Source organism: Mustela erminea, chromosome 10, assembly GCF_009829155.1.
Source record: "Mustela erminea isolate mMusErm1 chromosome 10, mMusErm1.Pri, whole genome shotgun sequence".
In the NCBI taxonomy this organism is placed as follows: Eukaryota; Metazoa; Chordata; class Mammalia; order Carnivora; family Mustelidae; genus Mustela; species Mustela erminea.
Window position 1 is genome coordinate 68,226,109 of NC_045623.1, and position 24,670 is coordinate 68,250,778.

The 24,670-nt window shown below is 40.0% G+C and overlaps 2 protein-coding genes and 1 pseudogene across 5 annotated transcripts in view; 1 reads left to right on the forward strand and 2 right to left on the reverse strand.

The window, feature by feature from the left end:
- The window catches only part of ZFYVE9 (zinc finger FYVE-type containing 9), a 195,222-nt gene extending 180,142 nt beyond the window's left edge, over window positions 1-15,080 (reverse strand). For all 4 annotated transcript variants that reach the window (XM_032303362.1, XM_032303360.1, XM_032303361.1 and 1 more), the window contains exon 1: window positions 14,974-15,080. The gene's annotated coding sequence lies outside the window, so the exon portion shown is untranslated. The remainder of the gene's footprint in view (window positions 1-14,973) is intronic.
- On the reverse strand, window positions 5,336-6,441 carry LOC116567966 (annotated as a pseudogene).
- Window positions 14,481-15,847, forward strand: LOC116568208 (translation initiation factor IF-2-like). The gene is made up of 3 exons (XM_032303732.1): window positions 14,481-14,756; window positions 14,787-15,618; window positions 15,796-15,847. Exons 1-3 carry the CDS (start codon window positions 14,481-14,483, stop codon window positions 15,843-15,845), a joined length of 1,158 nt encoding a protein of 385 aa, XP_032159623.1. The 3' UTR covers window positions 15,846-15,847.
- Window positions 15,848-24,670: the final 8,823 nt, after the last annotated feature.

Sequence of the window (24,670 nt, forward strand, 5' to 3'; positions counted from 1 at the left end):
TGGCATGATGCGGACATGAATAAAGTAGCCAGTGTGGCAGAAACCAAAATAGAAGCAAAGAAGGAGGCATGGACTCCCACTTACCAAGGCCCAATCAGGCTACCGCCCTCTCTGAACATCCAATCTGCAAGTAACAGAGACCAACACTGAGCCCCCAATATAGCACTATGCCTTAAGCTGACCTACCAGTTACCACATCGTATTCATTCTATCTTGAAAAGGGCAGCAATTGATCACCACAGGTATTCAACAGATACTTATTCCAAGTATGGGCTTTCCTTTCCTGTACATAGAGCTCCAGCCATAACACTAGCAAAGGGTTTACAGAGTACCTGATCCACAGACATGGAATCCCATATAACATAGCATCTAACCAAGGGAATCACTTCACAATGAAGGATTATGGCGGTAGGCCCATAACCATGGGCTCCAGTGGTCTTATCACATAATATAGCACCATACAAAAGCATCCAGCCTTATAGAATACTGAAATGGCCCACTGAAGACACAGCTGATATATCACCTCAGAGATAAGAATGGTGTGCTATCCTCTAGGATACACCAAATGCACTGATTCAGAGCTATGCTCCCAGTAGGAGGAACACACAGGTCTGAGAACCCAACAGGTAGAAGCAGAAATGGCCCCGACGTACCATCATTCCCAATGATCCACTGGAGGACTTTATATTTTCCGTCTGTACAATGCTGGGCTCCAGAGTTAGAGATCCTGGGCATACTTTTGCCAACTGACATGTCAAGGGTCACACTGAGCTATAAGTTATAGCTGTAGCCAGTACATTCGGGATTCTGTGTCCCTGGACCAAGAGGCAAGAAGAGAAATCCCCATCATGTCGGGGTAAATAACTCTCATCCTCAGATGAAGTAGATCTGCTGTTACACAATAGGAGAAAAAAGAGTATACGTGATAATCCATCTGAGGGGATCCAACTGGGCAGGGGATTAATACTCCCCTGCCCAGTTATGACTATGAGTGGACTAATGCAACCACTCCAGCCTAAGAACAGTATGGTTCTCAGATACCTCAAAAATGAGGGGTGGGTCATATCAGTAGGTAAACCACCCAGACCAACAGAAATGACAGCTAATGGCAAGGGAGTTTACACTGAATAGTGGAGGAGACAATGAAAACCACTATAGTCCTGAGACCAGCTACACAATGGGGGCTTAAGCCTATCTCACTAACCCACTTCTTTGAAATTTCCCATCAAGAAGAGAAGTCCAGGGTATCTGGCTGGTTCATTCAGTGGGGCATAAGACTCTTGATCTCAGAGCTGCGAGTTCAATCCCCACATGGGTATAGAGATTACTTTAAAAATAAAATATTAAGGGGCACCTGGGTGGCTCAGTGGGTTAAGCCTCTGCCTTCAGCTCAGGTCATGATCTCAGGGTCCTGGGATAGAGCCTGCACTGGGCTCTCTGCTCAGCAGGGAGCCTGCTTCCCCTGTCTCTTTGCCTGCCTCTCTGCCTACTTGTGATCTCTCTCTGTCAAATAGATAAATAAAATATTTTTTTAATAAATAAATAAAATAAAATACTAAAATAAGAGAGAGAGAGAGAGAAGTCCATGGAACGCTGCAAGAACAGCTTACAGAAAATGTTTGGAGACCTAGATCCTGCGAGACAAGAAATGGACTATGGCAATTACTTGGATCTCCCTTCAAGAAAAAACTTGCATTTAAAAGAAAAAGAGTGTTTGGGTGGCTCAGTTGGTTTAGCATCCAACTTTTGATCTCAGCTCAGGTCTTGGTCTTAGGGTCATGAGTTCAAAACCTGCATTTATAAAAATAAAAAAATAAAAGAAGGGGTACCTGGGTGGCTCAGTGGATTAAAGCCTCTGCCTTGGCTCAGGTCATAATCCCAGGGTCCTGGGATCAAGCCCCACATCGGGCTCTCTGCTCAGCAGGGAGCCTGCTTCCCTTCCTCTCTCCCTCTGCCTGCCTCTCTGCCTACTTATGATCTCTCTCTGTCAAATAAATAAATAAAATCTTTAAAAATAAATAAATAAAAATAAAAGAAGAAAGAACAAACTTGCATTCAGGTGCATGGAGACAGTAACAGCCTCCAGCTGCTCATCTTGGCTTTCCACCTGAGTCCAGACTCTTCTGGGGAAGCTCCTAGCTGTGACTAAATACGGTGGGTATACCAGAACCTGGCCATTTCTTACCAATGCAGAATCCTCTAACAGGTGATCTTTGCTCTGGAGCTTCCTGTTGGATTGGCGGAGTTTTGCTGTTGTTTTTTTAATTTATATCACAGATTGAGGCCCTCGTAGGTCAGTTCAGCTTGCACTCCCTTTTCTTCCACTGCATTATCTACTCCCCATAAAATCTCTCACACTACAAACTCCATCTCAATATCTGCTTCCCAAGGGACAAAAGCAACATTCTATATAATTAGCTCTTTTATGAATCATTTCATTTAACTAAGGTATTACAGCTATTCCCATTTCACAGATGAGAAAACTGGGGCACAGAGAAGTTAAGTAACTCACCCAAGATCACATAGTAAAAGCAGTAGAACTCTTTTGAACCCAGGCAGTCTGATTCCAAAGCCTGAGCTTTCAAACACTATGCTAGCAAAGGCATCTTCAGGTATTAAGATGAAAGTAATTATATATTTTACGTAATTTTAGGAAGCAAAACAACAAAAGGACAGATATTAAAGAAAAACAGCATTTGGCTAAATATAAAAGAATTTTTTTTAATAAGTTATCAGTAACGAACAACAGAAGAGGTGCTTCAGGAAGTAATCAGGGCCTATCACCTGAGGGTTGAAATAGTCATGGATATTGTGAGAAGCTTTATAAAACAGATAAAAGTTCACCTAAATCAGTAAAAGATACACTGCTAAGTATTATGTGGAAAAAGAGGGTCACCAGTCAATAAACTGGATAATATATTGCTGAAAAAAGTTAAACCACTTTCTTTAACTCCTCAATTTTTAAAACGCTAAAATGGGGGCACCTGGGTGGCTCAGTCTGCCTTCAGCTCAGGTCACGATCCTGGAGTAAAGGATCGAGTCCCCCACAACTGGCTCCCTGCTCAGCAGGGAGTCTACTTCTCCCTCTGACCCTCCCCCCTCTCATGCTCTCTCTCTCCCTCTCAAATACAGTCTTTTTTTTTTTAAGATTTTATTTATTTATTTGACAGAGATCACAAGTAGACAGAGAGAAAAAGGGGGAAGGAGGCTCCCTGCTGAGCAAAAAGCCTGATGTCGGGCTCGATCCCAGGACCCTGGAATCATGACCTGAACTAAAGACAGAGGCTCTAACCCACTGAGCCACCCAGGCGCCCCTCAAATAAACTCTTTAAAAAATAAAAATAATATAAAATAAATAATATAATAAAAATAAAAATAATAAAAAATAATATAAAAAATAAAAACAAAATAAAATACTAAAGTGTATTTATAAACTCTGAGGGATATAGTATACTGAAAAACCCAAACTTATTTGACTAAAGAATACTTCCTTGCTTCCAACTCAGAACGATTTAGTTCCAAAGTCAAAATTCACTGTTCAAGGTCTCCAGAAGCTAATGAGGAAAAGAATGACAATTTTCTAGCTGGTTAACAATTTTCCAAATAGTCAAAACATCACCTATCTACCTATATGTCAAAATAATCATCTCTAATACCTTGACGGTAGAAAGGCTATATAAAAGTTGTCACTAAACTGCATTTCATTCTTTTTTAATGCAAAGCATGCCTTTCTTTGTTTTATCAACAAACTCTCTAAAGATCTACAATAATGGGTTCACATTTTAATTACCAAATTCTTACTTTATGAGCAATACAAAAGCTTTACTTCAAGTGTGCTACTGGTGACCTGGTTATTTTCATAAAACAGCTCTAGATGCTTTTTTCTCAACTATCACAAGAAAGGACAGAAGAATGGTGGTAACAGGTATGGAGGGAAAAAGCAACAGTTAAAACTACTCATCCAGCTAATTCCCAGAGTTTCTGTGTCTTTATTTAGAAATACAGTTTCTTTACTCATTACAGGGGAATTTTTTTTTTTTAAGATTTTATTTATTTGTCAGAGAGAGGGAGAGAGAGAGAGCACAGGCAGACAGAATGGCAGGCAGAGGCAGAGGGAGAAGCAGGCTCCCTGCCGAGCAAGGAGCCCGACGTGGGACTCGATCCCAGGACGCTGGGATCATGACCTGAGCCGAAGGCAGCTGCTTAACCAACTGAGGCACCCAGGCGTCCCACAGGGGAAATTTCTATGTAAATTATAGTCCCTTGTTTTACTTCTATTTTTCTTAGCCCATTGCCACCTGTTCTCTTTCTTCATTAATGATACTATCACCATGGCCTGGAGCTGTCCATACGCCATCTATTTTTTCATTCAGTTCCCTGGAAATCTCAATGGAATATTAAATGTGGAAGGGGCATTAACATCTAGTCCACCACTCATTTTCAGATGAGTGAAATGATGCCCAGAGATCAGTTATTACTATTTTTCTAGTAATAGCAAATCCGTTATCTATTTCAAAAATATATACATGAAAGCTGAAATTCCCAAAATACACTTACACATTCTTTTTTTGAGAGAGCGAGCAAGCAAGCACAGAAGAAGGGCAGAGGGAGAAGAGAGAGAATCTTATGCAGGGTTCGATCCCAGGACCCCAAGATCATCACTGGAGGTGAAACCAAGAGTCAGACCCCAAGCTGACCAAGCTACCCAGATACCCTACATTTTTTTCTCATACAAAAAGCTACATGCCAGTAGTATACTTCAAAGGCAAATGCCACCAAAGTCAACCAACTAAACTTGAGCTCTCCTAATATGAATACTTCCTAAAGCACTATAGAATATCTTTTTTTTTTTTTTTAAGAGGGAGAGAGAGAGGCAGGGAGAGGAGCGGAGGGAGAGAGAGAACCCCCGAGAAGACTCCCCGCTGAGCACAGAGCCCAACTGAGGGCTTGATCTCTGGACCCTAAGATCATGACCTGAGCCAAAATTAAGAGTCCACACTTAACCAACTGAGCCACCCAGACACTGCTGGATTATCTTAAGATAAAACAAATACAAAACACGTGGAGAAGGTCACATGATGAAAAAGACTGTAGACTTGGAGGAAGGCTGAGGAAAGTCAATAAAAATCTCCATGCCAGGGACGCCTGGGTGGCTCAGTTGGTTGGACGACTGCCTTCGGCTCAGGTCATGATCCCGGAGTCCCGGGATCGAGTCCCACATCGGGCTCCCAGCTCCGTGGGGAGTCTGCTTCTCCCTCTGACCTTCTCCTCGCTCATGCTCTCTCTCACTGTCTCTCTCTCAAATAAATAAAATCTTTAAAAAAAAAAAAAAAATCTCCATGCCAGTTACCTTAGCTATAAAACATGCATGACACTATGAATATTATAGGGTCATTTTAAGAATCAGAAAGAACATATGTGAAATACCTACCAGAAAGCACAGAGTGGACAAAAACTTTATATTACACAAATAAGTAATACAAGGCAAAAGAAATCAAGGAAAACTCCATAAACCTGGAATCTCTTTTTTGGCAGGTGGGATAGGGGGCCTCCATGCCCAGCGTGGAGCCCAAGGCAAGACTTGAACTCATGACTCTGAGATTAAGACCTGAGCTGAAATCAAGAGTCTGGTGCTTAACAGACTGAGCCACCTAGGCATCCCAAACCTGGAATCTTTAAAAGGCAGGATAGTGGGGTATAGAGAAATAGGAAGTAAGGCACGATGACGCTGGGACCAATTAGGAAGGACTATGCCAGATTAAAGAATCTAAACCTTGCTTTTTACTTATTTTTAACAACTGATAATTTATTAAAAAGGCTGATTTAAGTATCTGCAATAGTGACTTCAACATTGACTCCTGGCTCAATACTGATCAAAGTAATCTAACAATCTCACAAGGACTGTACAAATCAATGAGTCACTTGTAGATCCTCATCTGAAAACAATCCCAAATCTTAGAATCTTCACCACAACAAGAAAATTTTTCTTGCAGTGATTCTTAGAGTCTTGATGGGCACCAGAACTGGTCCTTTCACCTTGAGATTCTTTTCCTTTAAACCTCTGATCAAGTCAGCGCACATGTTCTCCAAGTACTTAGGCTGTGGCTGATCAGATCTAATTTGATGAATCACCACCTCGGGTTCCACAGGGGCCTTCCCAGTGTCTTTAAAAGCCATGGCTATAGCAGGAGTGCAGTTTCCTGATAGACTTGTTCTTGGTGAGAGGGAGAAACAGTGGTGAGTCAGGAGCAGGAACGGGGTGCCCAGAGATGTAGCTGCAGTAGCATCTCCCTCGCAGAACTCAACCTTCTTTTTTAGACATAAAGCAGAACCTTCCAAGAATGACCTCACAATAATCTCAAAAATAGTTTACTTCAGGGGCGCCTGGGTGGCTCAGTGGGTTAAAACCTCTGCCTTCAGCTCAGGTCATGATCCTAGGGTCTGGGATCGAGTCCAGCAGGGAGCCTGCTTCCTCCTCACTTTCTGCCTGCTTTTCCTGCCTGCTTGTGATCTCTGTCAAATAAATAAATAAAATCTTTCAAATAAAAAATAGTTTACTTCAGCTACTAATTAAAAACAAAAACAGAGATGCCTGGGTAGTTCAGTCGGTTAAGCATGTGCCTTCAGTGGCTCAGGTCATAATCCCAGGATCCTGGGATCAAGCTAGTCAGGCTCCCTGCTCAGAGGGGATCCTCTGCCCTTCTCTATCTCCCCGCACTCCCAACATCTCCCCTTATGTTCACTGTTTCTCTCTCTCTCTCAAATAAAATTAAAAAAAAAAATACAAAAACAAAACCAAACACCTATGGACAGTTTTATCACCAGAATCACAAAAATGTTTAGATGACGTATTCTTAAGTTTTAAGGTTTTTCTCAAACTGGTAGTATTCTGCTTCAATTACTTTTTAAGTGTTGTTTCTCTTGTTCAATTGAAAATGAGAAATGGAAGCGAAAATTTACATAAACCCTGACAATATTTCCACAAAATTTTTAAACTGCTTGTTATTTTAGTAAAGAGAATTTTGAGAGACGAGGCTCTGCTTAGATATAATAACAAAAACATATACCATTTACTTTTTCTTCATTTTAATAAAACAAACTCTGGCAGATAAACTAAAACATTATAACCATGAGAGGTTAGAAAAAAATCATATTACAGGAGCACCTGGCTGGCTCAGTCCATAGAGCATGCAACTCTTGATCTCAGGGTTGTGAGTTTGAGGCCCATCTTGGGTGTAGCAATTACTCAAAAATAAAATCTTAGGGCGCCTGCGTGGCTCAGTTGGTTAAATGTCTGCCTTTGGCTCAGGGTCCTGGGATCAAGCCCCGTATTAGGCTCTGGGCTCCGTGGAAATCCTGCTTCTTCCCCTCTCCCGCTGCTGCTTCCCCTGCTTGTGTGTGCTCTCTCTGTCAGATAAACAAAATCTTTAAAAAAATAACAAACTAATAATAATAAATAGAGGCACCTGGGTGGCTCAGTGGTTGACCATCTGCCTTCGGCTCAGGTCATGATCCCAGGATCCTGGGATGGAGTCCCACATCAGGCCCCCTGCTCAGCAGGAAGCCAGCTCCTCCCCTTCCCACTCCCCCTACTTGTGTTCCCTCTGTCGCTGTGTCTCTCTGTCAAATAAAATCTTTATAAATAAATAAATAAATAAAATCTTTTTAAAACCTTTATTAAAAAAAAGGAACCATATTACAAGCAGAAATGCATACCTCTTCATTAATCTTAATTCGAAAGGCTCCAAAACTGTTTTTCTTAATTTTCTACAGAAATTATGACATTCAAAACAACTAAAAGACCGTGTAACAAACCAGTGAGGCCTTTTAGCTCACTCAGTTCAAAGACCTAAAACTGATCCTTTTAGCTCACTCAGCTGAAAGACCTAAAAGTGATCCTAATCAGGTGAGAAAATACTGTGGGTGATCCACTGTATATAGAATGAAGGTTCAAAACTTGCACTTTGTTCAAAGGATAGTTCCCTGCAGTATTTCCTAACTAGTTTGAAAAAAAATTTAGAATCGTTAGCAAATCATTACTGCTGACTTTAAACTGTGTCCTACAAAACCTCATATAAAAGCTTTAATATCTTAAATGGGAACAAACAATAACAGACTATACTATGAATAATAATAAAGAATAGAGGCGTTTGGCTGGCTAAGTCCGTGGAGCATGTGACTCTTAAGCTTGAGGTGTTAGGTGTGAGCCCCACACTGGGTGTAGAGATTACTTAAAATCCTTGGAGGGAAAAAGAATAAAGAACAATGACTCAACTGAATTTATACAAAATTACATATCAGAGAGAGGTACCAGCAATCCTTAAAAATCTGTCAGACCTCACTAATTAGAAATGTTAATGGCTAAATATGCACTGGACTCTATCTTTTTAGAAATGTTTTAGCAATTAAAGGAAAACTAAACCTAACATTTACAATTGACTTTTGTTAAGAAATGTTCTTAAAAGACAACCTTCCAGTTGGAAATCCCCATACCACTACCCCCATTACCACCCAAAGTGGTTAACTAGTTTTGTTGAGTTCACTGTTTACTAAACAGGAAACTAGAAAGTTCACATCTTTTATCCTCAAGGCAAAAAAGACTCCTTATTATCAAACAATCTGGCAATTCATCTGCCAAGTAAAAGCTTCACAATTTACCTAATGATTGTAAATGAAAGTTATAATCCTCAAATAGAGCTTTAACTTATCACTTCACACCCACTAGGATGGCTTTAATCAAAAAGACGGAAAATAACAAGGGTTGGTGAGGATGTGCAGAAACTGGAATCCTCCTACATTGCTGCTGGGAATGTAAAATGGTGCAGGTCCTCAAAAAGATTAGAACAGTCACCTTTTGACCCTGGCAATATAACACTAGGTATGTACCCCAAACAAAGGAAAACACTTTTATGTTAAATGTTCATAGCAATATTATTCATAACAACCAAAGAGAAAAAAATAACCCAAACTGACAAAGGGATAAATAAAATGCGGTATATCCATATGATGGAATATCATTTGGCAGTATAAAGAGATGAAGTAGGGGCACCTGGGTGGCTCAGTGGGTTAAAGCCTCTGCCTTCGGCTCAGGTCATGATCTCAGGGTCCTGGGATCCAGCCCTGAGTCGGGCTCTCTGCTCAGCAGGAAGCCTGCTCCCCCCATCTCTGCCTGTCTCTCTGCCTACTTGTGATCTCTGTCTGTCAAATAAATAAATAAATAATCTTTAAAAAAATAAAATAAAGAGATGAAGTACTCATATATGCTGCAACATGGACAAACCCTGAAGTCATTATGCTAAAAGAAAGAAACCACTCACATATCCTATAATTCCATTTATATGAAATGTCCAGAACAGACAGGTAAATCCATAGAGGGCAAAAAGCACATTAGTAGTTGCCTAGGGCTGGGTAGATTGGAAGGGATTTCTTTTTGGAGTGATGAAAATGTCTGAAATTAGATGGTGGTGATATCTGCATAATTCTGAGTAGTCTAACAGCATTGAACTGTACCCTTTAAACGGATTAAGTGCATGGTATCCAAAATATATCTATTATTTTTTTTTTATAAAGCTGTTCTTAAAAAAAAAAAAAGAGCCTTGCCTAATATTTTCAATTTAATTGAAATACATATGTTCTTCACTTCACGTGATATTTATAATTTATAATTGTATATTTATCTGATATATATTTACTTCATGTATATTAACCATATATAAGTATATATAAGTATTATTTGTAATAATGCATAATAATTTATAATATAATAATTAATATTAAAGTTAATATTATTTTTCTAAAGTTAGTATTATTTCAATTAGCCAGGAGAACCCAGGACTGAATATACCCAAACTTTTCCTAATTAATGGAAAATTCTAGACTCCTTTTACCATTTCCTTAGGTCTTAATTCTTAAGACTCCTTCCCTCAAAAGATACTAAATTTTCATTTAAGTTTAATTAATCTTTAAAACCTAGGGCATGGATTTACTACTTCTGTATTTAAAAAAAGGGAACAGAACTACCATCATAGATATTAAGTCACAGATCCTTAAGGATAAATTATCATAAACAATCAGAAAAAAGATGACAAATCACCACAGAACTATCAACTAAAGCCTAGAGTCACAAAAGCATTTTTAAGCTTAATTAGACAACTGTAAGGATTTCCAACTCAAAGATAATTTATAGGAAAAAAATTAAGATTTTTACAAATAGTTCTCTAATATAAAATCCCAAATGCCTCAAGATACCCATCAACACACATTAAGTTTTCCTTTCCCTTGCCTAATATGAATCCAGTAACTTTTTCGTGATTTCAATGTGTCCAAAGAGATTTCCTTATCTTTACCTTATTTTATTAAAGGCTGTCAAGAAATATTTCATAAGTATAAAACATTATATACTGTTCTCATTTCTCCAACAGTTCAGTTCTATAAATGGGCTATTTATAATCATTAAAAGAAAAAAGTTTAAAATATCACTTAATTTGTAAAATAGTTAACATAAAAAGAATTTAAGTACCACTTAATCTGTAAAACAGGAAATATTTTATAAATAGCATTTTTAATTGTTTTAATAACATTTATAAAGCATAAAGCATTCCACTAATTACACCATTAAAATACTACCTCTACTGATAGCTTTGTTTCTCCTTAATTTAGCAATCTCTAATAGTTCAAAAGCAATGTTGATTTTATTTCCTAGTTGTAAACTGTATTAATAATGATCTTTCAAGTTCCCTCAAACAGAAGTAAACAAGTAGTATATTTTCCACTTTCAGGGTATCAGTGATTTACCAGGACTCATGGGACTGAACTGTAGCTCTGATTTACACATTATATCATTTAATCATCACAACAATCCTATAAAATAGGTACTAACGGCTTCATTTCATAGAAGAATAACTGAGGCTTAAAGGGGATAGGAAAATCGTCCATGGTCCTCTAGGTCATAAAACTGAATCCCATATCTGACAGGTTATAAAAATCTAGATCTAATCTACTATAGTTTGTAAGGAAAAGTCTCCGTTTTGAAAACCCTTCAGTTTTTAAATAATTGAAGCTTAATAAATGGATATTGTTTTTAAAAACTAAGTATATGAACTATTTCTATTCCAAACTACAACCATTTATCTTTTGCTGATTATTATACACTAAAAATGTTGCTCTATATTAATGCAAGTGAGGTACACACAAGTAAAAATGATGTAAAAGTCTGAATATGCGTAATGGAAAACAAATAAAACTCTAATAATGTAATAAGTGTACCCTATGCATAGAGAACAGCTCATGTATTCGGTAAAAATGAAATGGGAAGTATGTATAACAATTATGATCAAAACTGTTTTCTATCAAAAATTTTTAAGAATTTTTTTTAAGATTTTATTTATTATTCGACAGACAAAGACCACAAGTAGGCAGAGAGGCAGGCAGAGAGAGGAGGAAGCAGGCTCCCTGCTTCCTGCCCCCATCTCTGCCTGCCTCTCCGCCTACTTATGATCTCTCTCTCTATCAAATAAATAAATAAATAAAATCTAAAAAAAAATCAAAGCTACTATGTTTTAAGTCTCATAGAAATTCCAAACCCTAATTTTTTTTTTTTTTTTTTTTTTTTTTTTTGCTTTTCCCTAAAGGAGGAATGGATGTGAACATTTATTGGGCACCTTCTAAGAGACAGATCCTGAGCTAATTGCTTTTTATTATTTGTATCTCATGGAACCAGTTCTACTTCTCTGTGATGGCAACTATTACTTCAATTATTACTACATAAGAAGCAACTCAGGATCTAAATGTTCCATTGTTCTAAGAATTGTAATAAGGATTCCTGCCCACATCTGACTCCATTCTCTGTACCACATCATGCAATTAACAACCATAAAACACCACACACACACACACACACACACACACACACACACACACACACCATCCCTCTAGGGACATAAGAAATAAGTTAAAATCCAGGCAATTAACTTTTTTTTTTTTTAAGATTTTACTTATTTATTCGACAGAGGCGGGGAACACAAGCAGGGGAGTAGGAGTGGGAGAAGTAGGCTCCCTTGCTGAGCAGGGAGCCCGATGAGAGACTCAATCCCAGGATCCCCACCTGACACCCAACAATTGAGCCACCCAGGTGCCCCCAGGCAATTATCTTTTCTAAACAAGATTTGTGCCTTGCAACTCGTGTATGGCCAGCACATACAAGTGCCAAATAAAAGTTTACTAAATGGTAGGAGCGCCTGGGTGGCTCAGTGGGTTAAGCCACTGCCTTCGGCTCAGGTCATGATCTCAGGGTTCTGGGATCGAGCCCCACATCAGGCTCTCTGCTCAGCGGGGAGCCTGCTTCTCCCTCTCTCTCTGTCTGCCTCTCTGCCTGCTTGTGATCTCACTGTCAAATAAATAAAATCTTTAAAAAAAAAAAAGTTTACTGAATGGTATAAACACTGGTAGCTTAGCAACGAAGAAGAAATGGGATCATCTTTATTCATTCTGTCTTTCTAAGGAAGTTAATATACAACTATTGCTTACCAGGCAACATATACAACTTTCTCCTTACAGAATAAAACACTGATTCAGGAATTGGAAGAGAAGGGAATGACCACATATAAAAATTATTATTATTCTTAAAGGTCAAGCTATTGGATTAAACATTAGAAGCCTTAAAGAGAGATCAAGCATGATCTACTCAATTACAACTTTTGTCTGATGGCTGCCTTATAAGAGTTAAACATGTTCTGCTTCCACAGCTGGCTAGTTGCTAGCAAAGACCACATTTTTGTGTTACCTAGAACACCAAAGACAGGATCTGACACTTAATATTAATAGCTAAAACTTTATAAAGATCCTCTACAAATTACGAAACTGAATTAACCCTAAAAGTCTTGCAAGGTAAGTATATATCTATCTACATTTTACAGACAATGAATTCAAAGTCCAAGAAGAGATTAAGTGCAAGGTAAGTGGCCAGGTATCCTTCTATAACACCACAGCTGCCAGAAAAGGCTCTCAATATATTTTAATTGAATCAGCTATCTCTTGAAATATCCTTTTTCCTTCTATGATTGTAACACCATTATCTGTTGCTATGAAAAATGTATTGCCACTTAAGATTGATAGCTTTGTTAGAAAACAGATACTGTCATTAGGCTTAATAAGGTTTGTTAACTTTTAACTTATTCTCAAACTTTAATAGGATGAAGAACCAGGGAGCTTGATTAAAAATAATCCTTGGGCCACTATTATTCCTAAAAATTATGATTGAAGGTACCAGGAATCTGCATATGTTAATAAGCAATCTCAGCTGATTCTAATGATGGCAGTCTTCAGAGACACACTGAGAAGAACTAAACTACTTTTGAAATTTAATCTACTCACCCCCAATTTTTTTAATCAAGCCAGTTTCTTACAATTATAAATATTTAAGCAAAATCTTACAAAAACAATCCAAGGCTACTACATCTAACATAATAAGTTCTCAAAAATGTATACTGCACCTCAGGAGCTTCCCATGCTGCAAAGGAGGTTAAGTCAGAGGTCTTTCAGGTAGTTAACTATGTTATTCCATTTAAGTTGATGAATTCAACTATACCACAATGTAATTTAGTAAAACATTTTTATATGTCTTACACAAATGACTGGATGTTAAACAGTAAAAGGGAACAGTTAACTCTGAACCTAACAGAATAATAAAATCATAATAATTTGAATAATTATTAAAGTAATAATCACAAATAATTTTTAAATCACCAATAGTCCAAGCCCATTTAAAACTTTAAATGACCATCAAAATGTACTAATTATAAAATTATGGATGACTTTTCCCTCACTATTAAATATTTATTGAGTTGACACAGTATCTTTCTGTACTTTTCAAGTTTTCTACAGTAAGCATATTTATTTTATTCACGATTATAAAAGTTTTAGAAGTACTTATTAATCCTACAATCTTCACATTCATTATAGGGGAAGCAAGAGTAACCTGTAACCACATTTATCATAAACCATAAACACCCAAATACCTGACTTAAGGTATCAAACTGTAATCATTACCTTTTTTTCACACTAATACCAGAACAAATCACTTAACCTCTAAAATCTAGACTATGTCCCATTTCCATCAGGTATCTTTTATTAGTACAGTTAGCACGACTTTTTAAAATCCTCTTGTCATCTGTTCCGTGGATCTATTTAGGTGGAACCTTTTTGTACCAAGAACTGAGGCATTAAAATATTTACACTCTCTTATTAGGGAGAAGGGGAAAGACCACTATTTAAAAAAAAAAAACACATTTTTATAATTGTGAGTATTTCCGCACGAAACTAGGATGGGGACAAAGCTAGGATGGGGCTTTCTCCAAGGCAGACCACTCTTAGAGGCAAAATGTAAGGTAATAGAAAGCGACAGGGATGAGCCGCCAGCAGGTGATGAAATTTCAGCTCAAATAAAACGCAAACGGTTGTTTTCAACCCAGTCAGATCGGTGAATGACACTCGGGAGTACTGGGGGCTCTCAGGGCCCCGCACTTTCCGCACTCCAATTCTCACCAGCCCTCCCGCCCCTCCCCCCCGGGGCTCTGCGGGACTCGGTAAGGGGCGCGGAGAAGCCAAGGCTGTTTGCAAACAGCCGTCCTCAGCCTCCCTCCAGGATGTACGTGCTGGGCCCGGGGTTAAGAGGCTGCGCTCGGCCCGGGCCCGGGGCCAACCTGAACGGTGCCAGTGCCTCCGCCAACACACCGGGCCGCAACGGAACCGAGGCCACGGCGAGGGCTTCCCGGCGGCGCGGGGCCTAGTCGCCCCCCACGCGCCTCCCGCCTCCCGGGGGACGCGGAGACGAAGGGTTGAGGGCCCAGAGCCGCGGGGTTGGGGAGGCGGCCGCAGTAGCAGGACGCCCCGTCCGCCCGGCCCGAGGGCTGCTGCCAGGGCCCTTCCCCGCGGCGGAAAGCCAGCGAGCCCGGGACCGCGTCACGCCACACTCACCTCGAGCAGGGGCCGCCGCCGCCACAGCATGGCCGGGGGGGTCGTCCCTAAGCCGACAGCCTCCTCCGGAGGGCACCGGCGCGGCCCCAGGCGCCGCCGCGAAGCCTCCCGCTCCTGAAGGGGTTGTGGTCGCGGCTGCTACTGAGGCCCAGAGCCCGCCGAGCCTCATCGGGCTCACGGGCCGCCGCAGCCACGCGGTTCCCGGAGGAGCGCCGCTGAAACGGGCCGGGGGCGCAAGGCTGCGGCGGGACGACGGAGGTGCTGCAGGCGGGGATCCTCGGCGAAACCTCCAGCGTCGCCGTGGCCGCTCCTGCCGCCGGCGCCGCTGGGCCACAGCGCCCCCTGGACCCCACGCCCGGCTACGGCGCCGGGACTGCGGCGGCCGCCCGGGCACGAGCGGCAGGGAACGCGGGGGAGCGCGGCCTGGGGTTGGCGGGGGCCCGGCGCTCGCTGCGCTGCCCTCGGCCCCCGGCCAGCCTCCGACAATGCCTCCCGGGAGGCGGAAGCCCCTCGATCTCCCACAGACGGTGGCGGGTGCCAGCCCCACCCCCAGCCCTCAGGCCGTGAGCGCCTTTGCACCTTTTCCTTCTCTCCAGGAGGTACGTGAACGTTTCTGTCACTCGGACGTTCACCTGAGACCAGGAGGTGAGGGAATCTGCTCGTTTTCATCTCTCGTGATTCGAGAGGGATCCGTTCTAAGCCCCTCGGTGTGTCTGGGTGTAAAAAGGGTGACCCAGAAACAACCTTTTTTCCATACACACACACAAAATCCTCCCCCAAAACAGATGAATTGTCTTTGACCTTAACTTTTTTTGGATCTAGAAATTTCCTACAGATACCAAATCCTTCATCCCAAACCGCCCCAAAATTAGAAAGAAAAAAAAAATAGTAATATGCCGAGCAAGAGAATAGCCAACGGGTTGTCCTGAAATCCATAAACAACTTAAAGGTAAGAAAAAAAACACCTATCTTTTCTAACTTACCCCCTCCCCCACCCCCACCTCATACCTCTACTCTTTCACCCCAACCCCGGTCAAATCCCAGGTAAGGATCTGAAGGAAGGAAATGTTACCTAGCGGAGGCTGTGGAATCATTCTGTTTACAGATACCCCATTTTCGATCCCGTATAGGCTCTAGAGTGCAAACATCAGAACCAAAACCAATGGAAACAAAAAGACCGTCAGAAGGGAAATAGAGAAAGAAATTCTCCAAATCCTCTGGACCCAAATTTCCCAAGTAACAGTACATTATTTTGTCGCAGAGTGCTATAGTAGAATGAGCAGGGACTTTGGTGGCAGACTGTTCTTGATACTATCAATTCCAGCTCTGTCATGTTTAGCTATATGACCCTGGGTAAGTTATATAACATTTCTGAACCTGAGTTTTCTAATGCCTGCCTGCTCGTTGTAGTGAAAATTGGAGATGATTTATGTGAAGGAACTGGCCCAGAAAAGATAGTCAATGTTAGTTTCAATTATTGTTGGTTCCAAAACACCCTCTCCGTCTTTCTTAGATTCAAGTTTGTTCCCATCTGTTTTTGTTCTCTCTCTCAATTTCTGTGTGTAAATATATCTTTATCAAAAGATGAGCACATCAAAAAAAGCGGGGGGGATGGTGCATTGTTCTTCATCGTCCCTGGTCTGGGTAAAATTTTCCTAAATTTCACTAATGGATTTATATAACATCCCTCTGCTGATTAAAAAAACAGAGCTTAATGCACTGGATGCTATAATATTCTATTGCAGAGCAGATTTTAGCATAAAGATAGTATATTTTTCTGTATATAAAAATTATAAGGCAATCTTACCTTACTTCAGGTTATGTCCTAATAATAATAAATCTTAATGAGAAAATTATATAAGGTCTCTGGGAACTTTCAAATAATAATTGAGCAGCCACCTTAGAGAAAATATAACCTTACAGCTCTCTTGCAATCAATGAGCTGTTCCTGTTCTGTACAATCCAGAGTGTGCCTTCACCACCTACTTCTGAGTCACGTTACCAAAAAAAAAAAAAGAAAAAGAAAAAAATCACTATCCCGTTTTTATAACAAGAGAAACTGGGGCTCAGAGAGAAACTATAATTCATCTTCATAACAACTCTATGAATTAAGTACTCTACTACCACCATTTTACATGTGAAATACATCCAACCTAGGGGAAAGCTGGAAGTAGACCTTGAGATTTCTTCAGTCTCCCATCTGATGCCCTAACAGTCCTTTTTGCAATATTCAGAAAATGCTGTAAGAGTAAGTTACTGTTGCTAAAAATTTTCAGTCTAGAGAAATGGGCACTTTCATTTAGATTAGTTTGGCAGCCTAACATTAGCAGTGCTTTCGAAGCCTGGTTCACTACCACCACAGGAAATCTGCATTTGTTTATGAATAATCATGCTACCCAGGGTGTAGCTACTACATGAAGATGATTCATTTGTTCCCAAGACCAGTTTCCTCTTGCTTCACACTTTCTCTCCTTGTATTCAAATATGTTGCTGAAGGAGACAGTCTTTATCATCACTACCACTTCCTGATCATAGTAGTCTCCTGTAAATCATTTTATCTATAATTTTATTCCATCATTCAACTCTTCTACCCAGTTTGCTCTCTGCTCCTGACACTATGTTTCCCCCTCCTCTCGTATAGATCTTTCTCATTTTAATCTTTTACCTGCCATCAGTTGATTTAGTTACCCCACTCTCAATTTTGCATTGATTTCCACAACAATACAGTGACTCTGAAATACCGATTTATTCCTAATCTGGCAGATCTTTCCATTTTCATTTTTATGCCATACACATTCTGTAGGAAGCCAGTATTATAAGAATAGTTTCTTTACGTGAGTTTAAGCTGTTGCACTCTGATCAAAATTTTCTTTGCCCTTTAAAATTTGTTCTTGGGCGCCTGGGTGGCTCAGTTGGTTGGACGACTGCCTTCGGCTCAGGTCATGATCCCGGAGTCCCGAGATCAAGTCCCGCATCGGGCTCCCAGCTCCATGGGGAGTCTGCTCCTCCCTCTGACCTTCTCCTCGCTCATGCTCTCTCTCACTGTCTCTCTCTCAAATAAATAAATAAAATCTTTAAAAAAACAAATAAATAAAAATAAATAAATAAAATTTGTTCTTGGGCACCTGGGTGGCTCAGTCAGTTAAGCAGCTGTCTTCAGCTCAAGTCATGATTCCAGGGTCCCGGGTTCGAATCCTGCATTGGGCTCTCTGTTCAGTAGAGAGCCTGCTTCTCCCTCTCCCTCTGCCTGTCTCTCTGCCTACTTGTGCTCTCTCTCAACCTCTCTGTCAAATAAATAAATAAAATCTTTTAAAAAAAATAAAATTTTTTGTTCTTAAAAATTAAAGCCGTGGGGGACCTGGCCAGCTCAGTTAGAGAAACATACAACTCTTGATCTCAATGTCCTGAGTTCGAGCCTCATGTTGGATGGAGAGATCACTAAAATAAATAAATAAATAAACTTAAAAAGAAAATCAGGCATTTTACTTGTCAATTATACCTCAATAAAACTGGGGGAAAATGAAGCCAGAAAAATATCCGTTTCCTGGCTTTGTAAATGGCATAGTAGTCATCCTTACAGTTGTGTTTCTGTCATGGACAATTGTTTACTGACTCTAATAAGTTCTACTTCTTGATATTACTAAAATTTCTCTCCAACTCCACTGCCATCCACTTTGGTCTAGGATTTATGCTCAATAAATGTGCAATGAATAAAAAAGAGGAATGAGTGAATATTTGTGTATAAGTATATATACTGCATAAGGTGTGTGAGAAGGCACAAAACCTCTTTCATGTTCCCAGTAATCCTTGTGCTTCCCAGTTTATAAGCACTTATAACTACATTGTCAATTTCTGTTTACTTGTATGTCTCTATCAGATTTTGAGCCCTGTGAGCCAGGTTCAGTGTTGGATTCATCTCCGTGTCCCCACAGCCAGTCTCAGCACAGAATACAGCCCAGAGAGTGTTAAACTGAACTAGGCTGGTTTAGCCTGATGTGCATCCAGCTAGTGCATTCCGCCCGTTCAGTGACTGTTTAGGTCTTTCTCTTTAACTTTCAGGGCCCACCAAAGAGTAAGACTCTCCTTCAACAGGTGATTGCCCTGCAGCCCAGAACTACCCCCAGCCTGCTGCTGCCAGCTGCGGTCCTCCACACCCCTCTGCAATCACCAACCACGTTACCTAGTAAGCCTGAGATCAGACCGAGTCAGGAAAGCAGCACAAACTTTAAAAGGATACTGGGGGGGCGCCTGGGTGGCTCAGTGGGTTGGGCCTCTGCCTTCGGCTCCGGTCATGATCCCGGGGTCCTGGGATCGAGCCCCGCATCAGGCTCTGTGCTCAGCAGGGAGCCTGCCTCCCTCAACCCCCCCTTTCTGCCTACTTGCGTCCTCTCTCTCTCTCTGTCAAATAAATAAATAACATATTTAAAAAAAAAAAAAAGGATACTGGGGAAGTTTGGGAGCTTGTTAGGTCACTTGAATCATTTAAAAAAGAAGAAAGCAATTCCCATTTTGGGAATCAAATGTAAGTAGGTAATTAAATATGTGACAAAGATATATGCGAAAAGATGTTTATTGTGTATTTTACTGTAGGTTTATAACAAAAACAAGGAAAACTAAATGAGTTAAATGGATTATAGTACACACATGAAGAATTACTATTCATTAATAATTGTATTTTTGAAGAATTATTAATGACATTGAAAACTGCTCATGATTCAATATCAGATTAGGAAAAACAGTGTTAAGGGGTACCTGGGTGGCTCAGTCACTTTAGCATCTACCTTCGGCTCAGCTCATGATCCTGGGATTGAGCCCCATATCAGGCTCCCTACTTAGCGAGGGGAGCGCCTCCCCGCCCCTGCCTTTCCCCTCAGCCTCTCTTTCTCTTTCTCTCTCTCTCGCTCTCACTCTTGCTCAAATAAATAAATAAAATCTTGAAAAAAAAAGAAAAAGAAAAACAGTGTTAAGTAAAAAAGACTTGTATTATCCCAATTGTTTTTATATATTTATTTAGAAGAAAATAGTTCAAAATATTATGAGTTTTTTTAACTTAAAAAAATAATTTCAGGGCATCTGGCTGGCTCAGTTGGTTGAGGATGCAACTCTTATTCTTGAGATCATGAGTTCAAGCCCCATGTTGCGTATAGAAATTACTTTTAAAAAAAATTTTTTTTTTTTAAAGATTTTATTTATTTATTTGACAGAGAGAGATCACGAGTAGGCAGAGAGGCAGGCAGAGAGAGAGAGAGGAGGAAGCAGGCTCCTGCTGAGCAGAGAGCCTGATGCGGGACTCGATCCCAGGACCCCGAGATCATGACCTGAGCCGAAGGCAGAGGCTTAACCCACTGAGCCACCCAGGCGCCCAAAAAATGTTTTTTTTAAGTAGTTTTTTAAAATAATTTTTTAAATTTTTTTAATAAACATATAATGTATTATTAGCCCCAGAGGTACAGGTCTGTGAATTGCCAGGTTTACACACTTCACAGCACTCACCATAGCACATACCCTCCCCAATGTCCATAACCCCACCACCCTCTCCCTACCCCCCTTCCCCGCAACAACCTTCAGTTTGTTTTGTGAGATTAAGAGTCTCTCTTTTTTTGTTTTTTAATATATACTTCTTTTTTTTTTTAAGATTTATTTATTTATTTATTTGACAGAGATCACAAGTAGGCAGAAAAGCAGGCAGAGAGAGAGGAGGCTCAGCAGGGAGCCTGATGCGGGCTCGATCCTAGGACCCTGGGATCCTGACGTGAGCCGAAGGCAGAGGCTTTAACCCACTGAGCCACCCAGGCACCCTGTGATTAAGAGTCTCTTATGGTTTGTCTCCCTCCCGATCCCATCTTGCTTCATTTATTCTTTTCCTACCCCCCAAACCCCCCACATTGCATCTGCACTTCCTCATATCAGGGAGATCATATGACAGTTGTCTTTCTCCGATTGACTTATTTCGCTAAGCATAATACCTTCTAGTTCCATCCACATTGTCGCAAATGGCAAGATTTCATTTCTTTTGATGGCTGCATAGTATTCCATTGTATATGTGTGTGTGTGTGTGTGTGTGTGTGTGTGTGTGTGTGTGTGTGTGTGTATACCACATCTTCTTTATCCATTCATCTGTTGATGGACATCTAGGTTCTTTCCATAGTTTGGCTATTGTGGACATTGCTGCTATAAACATTTGGGTGCATGTCCCCCTTCGGATCACTACGTTTGTAACTTTAGGGTAAATACCCAGTAGTGCAATGGCTGGGTCATAGGGTAGTTCTATTTTTCAACATTTTGAGGAACCTCCATGCTGTTTTCCAGAGTGGTTGCACCAGCTTGCATTCCCACCAACAGTGTAGGAGGGTTCCCCTTTCTCCACATCGTCACCAGCATCTGTCATTTCCTGACTTGTTAATTTTAGCCATTCTGACTGGTGTGAGGTGGTATCTCATTGTGGTTTTGGTTTGTATTTCCCTGATGCCAAGTGATGTGGAGCACTTTTTCATGTGTCTATTGGCCGTCTGGATGTCTTCTTTGCAGAAATGTCTGTTCATGTCCTCTGCCCATTTCTTGATTGGATCATTTGTTCTTTGGGTGTTGAGTTTGATAAGCTCTTTATAGATTTTGGTGTTTTTTTTAAGTCTTAAAAGGTAGTTAAAAAAATAATTTCAGATATAAAGGAAATTTGTAAAAATACTACAAAAAAATCGTAGGGGCACCTGGATGGCTCAGGTGGTTGAGCATCTGCCTTCAGCTCAGGTCATGATCCCAGGGTCCTGGGATCTAGCCTCACACTGGGCTCCCTGCTCAGCGGGAAACTGCTTCTCCCTCTCTTCTCCGCTTGTGCACTCTCTCCCTATCTCTGTCACTGTCTCCCTCTCAAATAAATAAAATCTTAAAAAAAAAATCCCATATATCTCTCAGCCATATCTAACCACATTTGCTTTATTTTTCTCACTCATTTTCCTGCACTTGGTGTCATTCTTCCTTTTCTATCTATAAAGTTATAGATACACTTATAGATATATAAACAAATTATAGTCACTGTTTTCTGAGCCATTTATTCCTAAATATTTTTAGTGCATTTCCTCAAAACAGAATACAAGTATCACAGTACAATTAGCAAAATCAGAAACTTAACATTGATACAATACTATGATCTAATCTATGACCTTACTCAAATTCTAACAATTGTTCCACTAAAATTCCTTTACGAAAAGAAAATAATTGTTTTTTTCTGGTCCAGGACCCAAGGCAGGATCACACATTATAGTTAGTAGTTAAATCTGTTTAATTTTCTTTAATCTGAAGTAGTTTCTCAGTATTTGTCTTTTATCAACTTGACACTTTTAAAGAATACAGGCCATTTATTTTTTAAATACCCCTCAATTTGAGTTCGTCTGATATTTTTTCCTGATTAGATTCAAGTTAGGCACTTTTGGCAGAAATACTGCAGAGCTGATGTTATGTCTTTCCTAATGCAGCAGGAGGCATGTGATACCTGTATGTCTCTTTACTGGTGATAAGAACTTTGTTCACTGGGTTAAAGTGGTATCTGCCAGGTTTATCCAGTATTAAGTAACTAGTTTGCTTTTTGTAATTAGTAAGTATCTTGTAGGGAGACCATCTGAGACCACAAACAGGTTTTAACATTTATTAATAATGCTTGCTTGAAACACTGTAGTTGTTGCCAAATGGTAATTTTATAATTCCATCATTATCATTCCTTATACATTTTTATTTGTCTTACTGTACAGGAGAGCTTTTTGCATCTCTCCCATTTATTCATTTATCAATTTATTGATTTATATCAGAATGCGCTCATCAATTTTTATTTTATTCTATGAATTGTATAATCACTGTAAAAATACTTTCAGACTTGGCTGGCTTCTATGTTCTTTATCATCTTATCATCCTTTTTTAAGCATTTCCCTTACTTTCTAACACTACATCCCAAAATTACTTTGTGCTTTCCCAGCCCTAGAATCACCCATTTCCTCTCATAACCCTAGTTCCATTTAATGAAGAATGATGTTTAAAAATCAAGATCTGTGGGGCACCTGGGTGGCTTTGTCGTTAAGCATCTGCTTTCTGCTTGGGTCATGATCCCAGGGTCCTGGGATCCAACTCCACATCCAGCTCCCTGCTCAGTGGGAATCCTGCTTCTCCCTCTCCCACTCCCCCTGCTTATGTTCCCTTTCTCGCTGTGTTTCTCTGTCAAATAAATAAATAAAATCTTTAAAAAAAAAAATCAATATCTAGGGATGCCTGAGTGATTCAGTCAGTAAGCATCTGCCTTCTACTCAGGTCATGATGCCAGGGTCCAGGGATTGAGTCCTGAAAAAGGAGCCTACTTCTCCCTCTGCTTGTGCGTGCGCGCTCTCTCTGTCTCCCTCTGACAAAATAAATAAATAAATATTTTTAAAAATAAAGAGTTTATAAAAATAATCAATATCTAGATAGTAGGTATCTCATTGTCACTACAGTGCGATTGCTTCTTTTTCATTTTATTTATTTATTTGACAGAGAGATAGAAAGCATAAGCAGGGAGAGTGGCTGAGCGGAGAGCCCCGAGGTGAGGCTCAATCCCAGGATCCTGGGATCATGACACAAGCTCAGTCTGCTGAGCCACCGAGGTTCCCCACAATGCTATTGCTTCTAAGCTCTCTCAGTGAGTAAAGCTAGAAAACACACACACACACCCCCCTCACTTTTCTTGAACATCATCTTTACTTTAAAGAACAACTATCGTTATTCAGATGTGGAAATTTAGCAGACATTTTCTAGAAAATAAAAATGAAATATGCCTGTCACTTCAAGGAGAAGAATTAATACTATTTGTTGCCAATGATAGAACTCAAGATTCAAGTAAAAATTAGAATTTTGGAAAACGTGTATTCAGCACCATGAACTCAACAGCTTCTTAAACTTATCTGAAGACATGAGTGGTGCTATTAACAACTGTTGTGGAATGGTTTTTAAAAATTTTTGTATAGTGAAATGTCAACATTTGGAAGGTCTGTATAACTCAGTAAGCTGGTATTTTTTCAAATGGCCAATGCATGATGTTACAAAAACATACATGGGTAAAATATCCCCTTAAAGTGTGATATAGACCAAAGTCTATATTTTTTAACAGAGTACAAAAAGCTCATTGATAATGGTTATAGATTCCATGTTGCTGTTAACCTTTAAGAAATTGCCACTTACATAGGAGAAGAATCAATGAAACAAGATGGGATTGGGAGGGAGACAAACCATGAGTGACTCTTAATCTTACAAAACAAACTGAGGGTTGCTGGGGGGAGGGGGGTTGGGAGAAGGGGGGCGGGGTTATGGACATTGGGGAGGGTATGTGCTTTGGTGAGTGCTGTGAAGTGTGTAAACCTGGCGATTCACAGACCTGTACCCCTGGGGATAAAAATACATGTTTATAAAAAAATAAAAAATTAAAATTAAAAAAAAAAAAAGAAATTGCCACTTACAAGTTTTGATGAGTATCAAAGAAAATATCCACAAGTATCTGAAATTAATATTAAAATACTCCTCACTTTTCTAACTACAGGAAAGATTTTCTTCATATACCTCAACTAAAACAACATATCCCAACAGACTGAATGTGAAGCAGATATGATAACCCAGTTGTCTTCTAGTGGACTAACTTTAAAGAGATTTGCTAAAGTGCAAATAAGTCCACTCTTCTTACTAT

Excerpts from the sequence above, each read along its gene's own strand:
- LOC116568208 (XM_032303732.1), top strand. The coding sequence starts at position 14,481 with ATGACACTCGGGAGTACTGGGGGCTCTCAGGGCCCCGCACTTTCCGCA. Across the intron at positions 14,757-14,786 it reads GCAACGGAACCGAGGCCACG|TCGCCCCCCACGCGCCTCCC; the intron begins GCGAGGGCTTCC and ends CGCGGGGCCTAG. Across the intron at positions 15,619-15,795 it reads CGTTCACCTGAGACCAGGAG|AAATTTCCTACAGATACCAA; the intron begins GTGAGGGAATCT and ends TTTTGGATCTAG.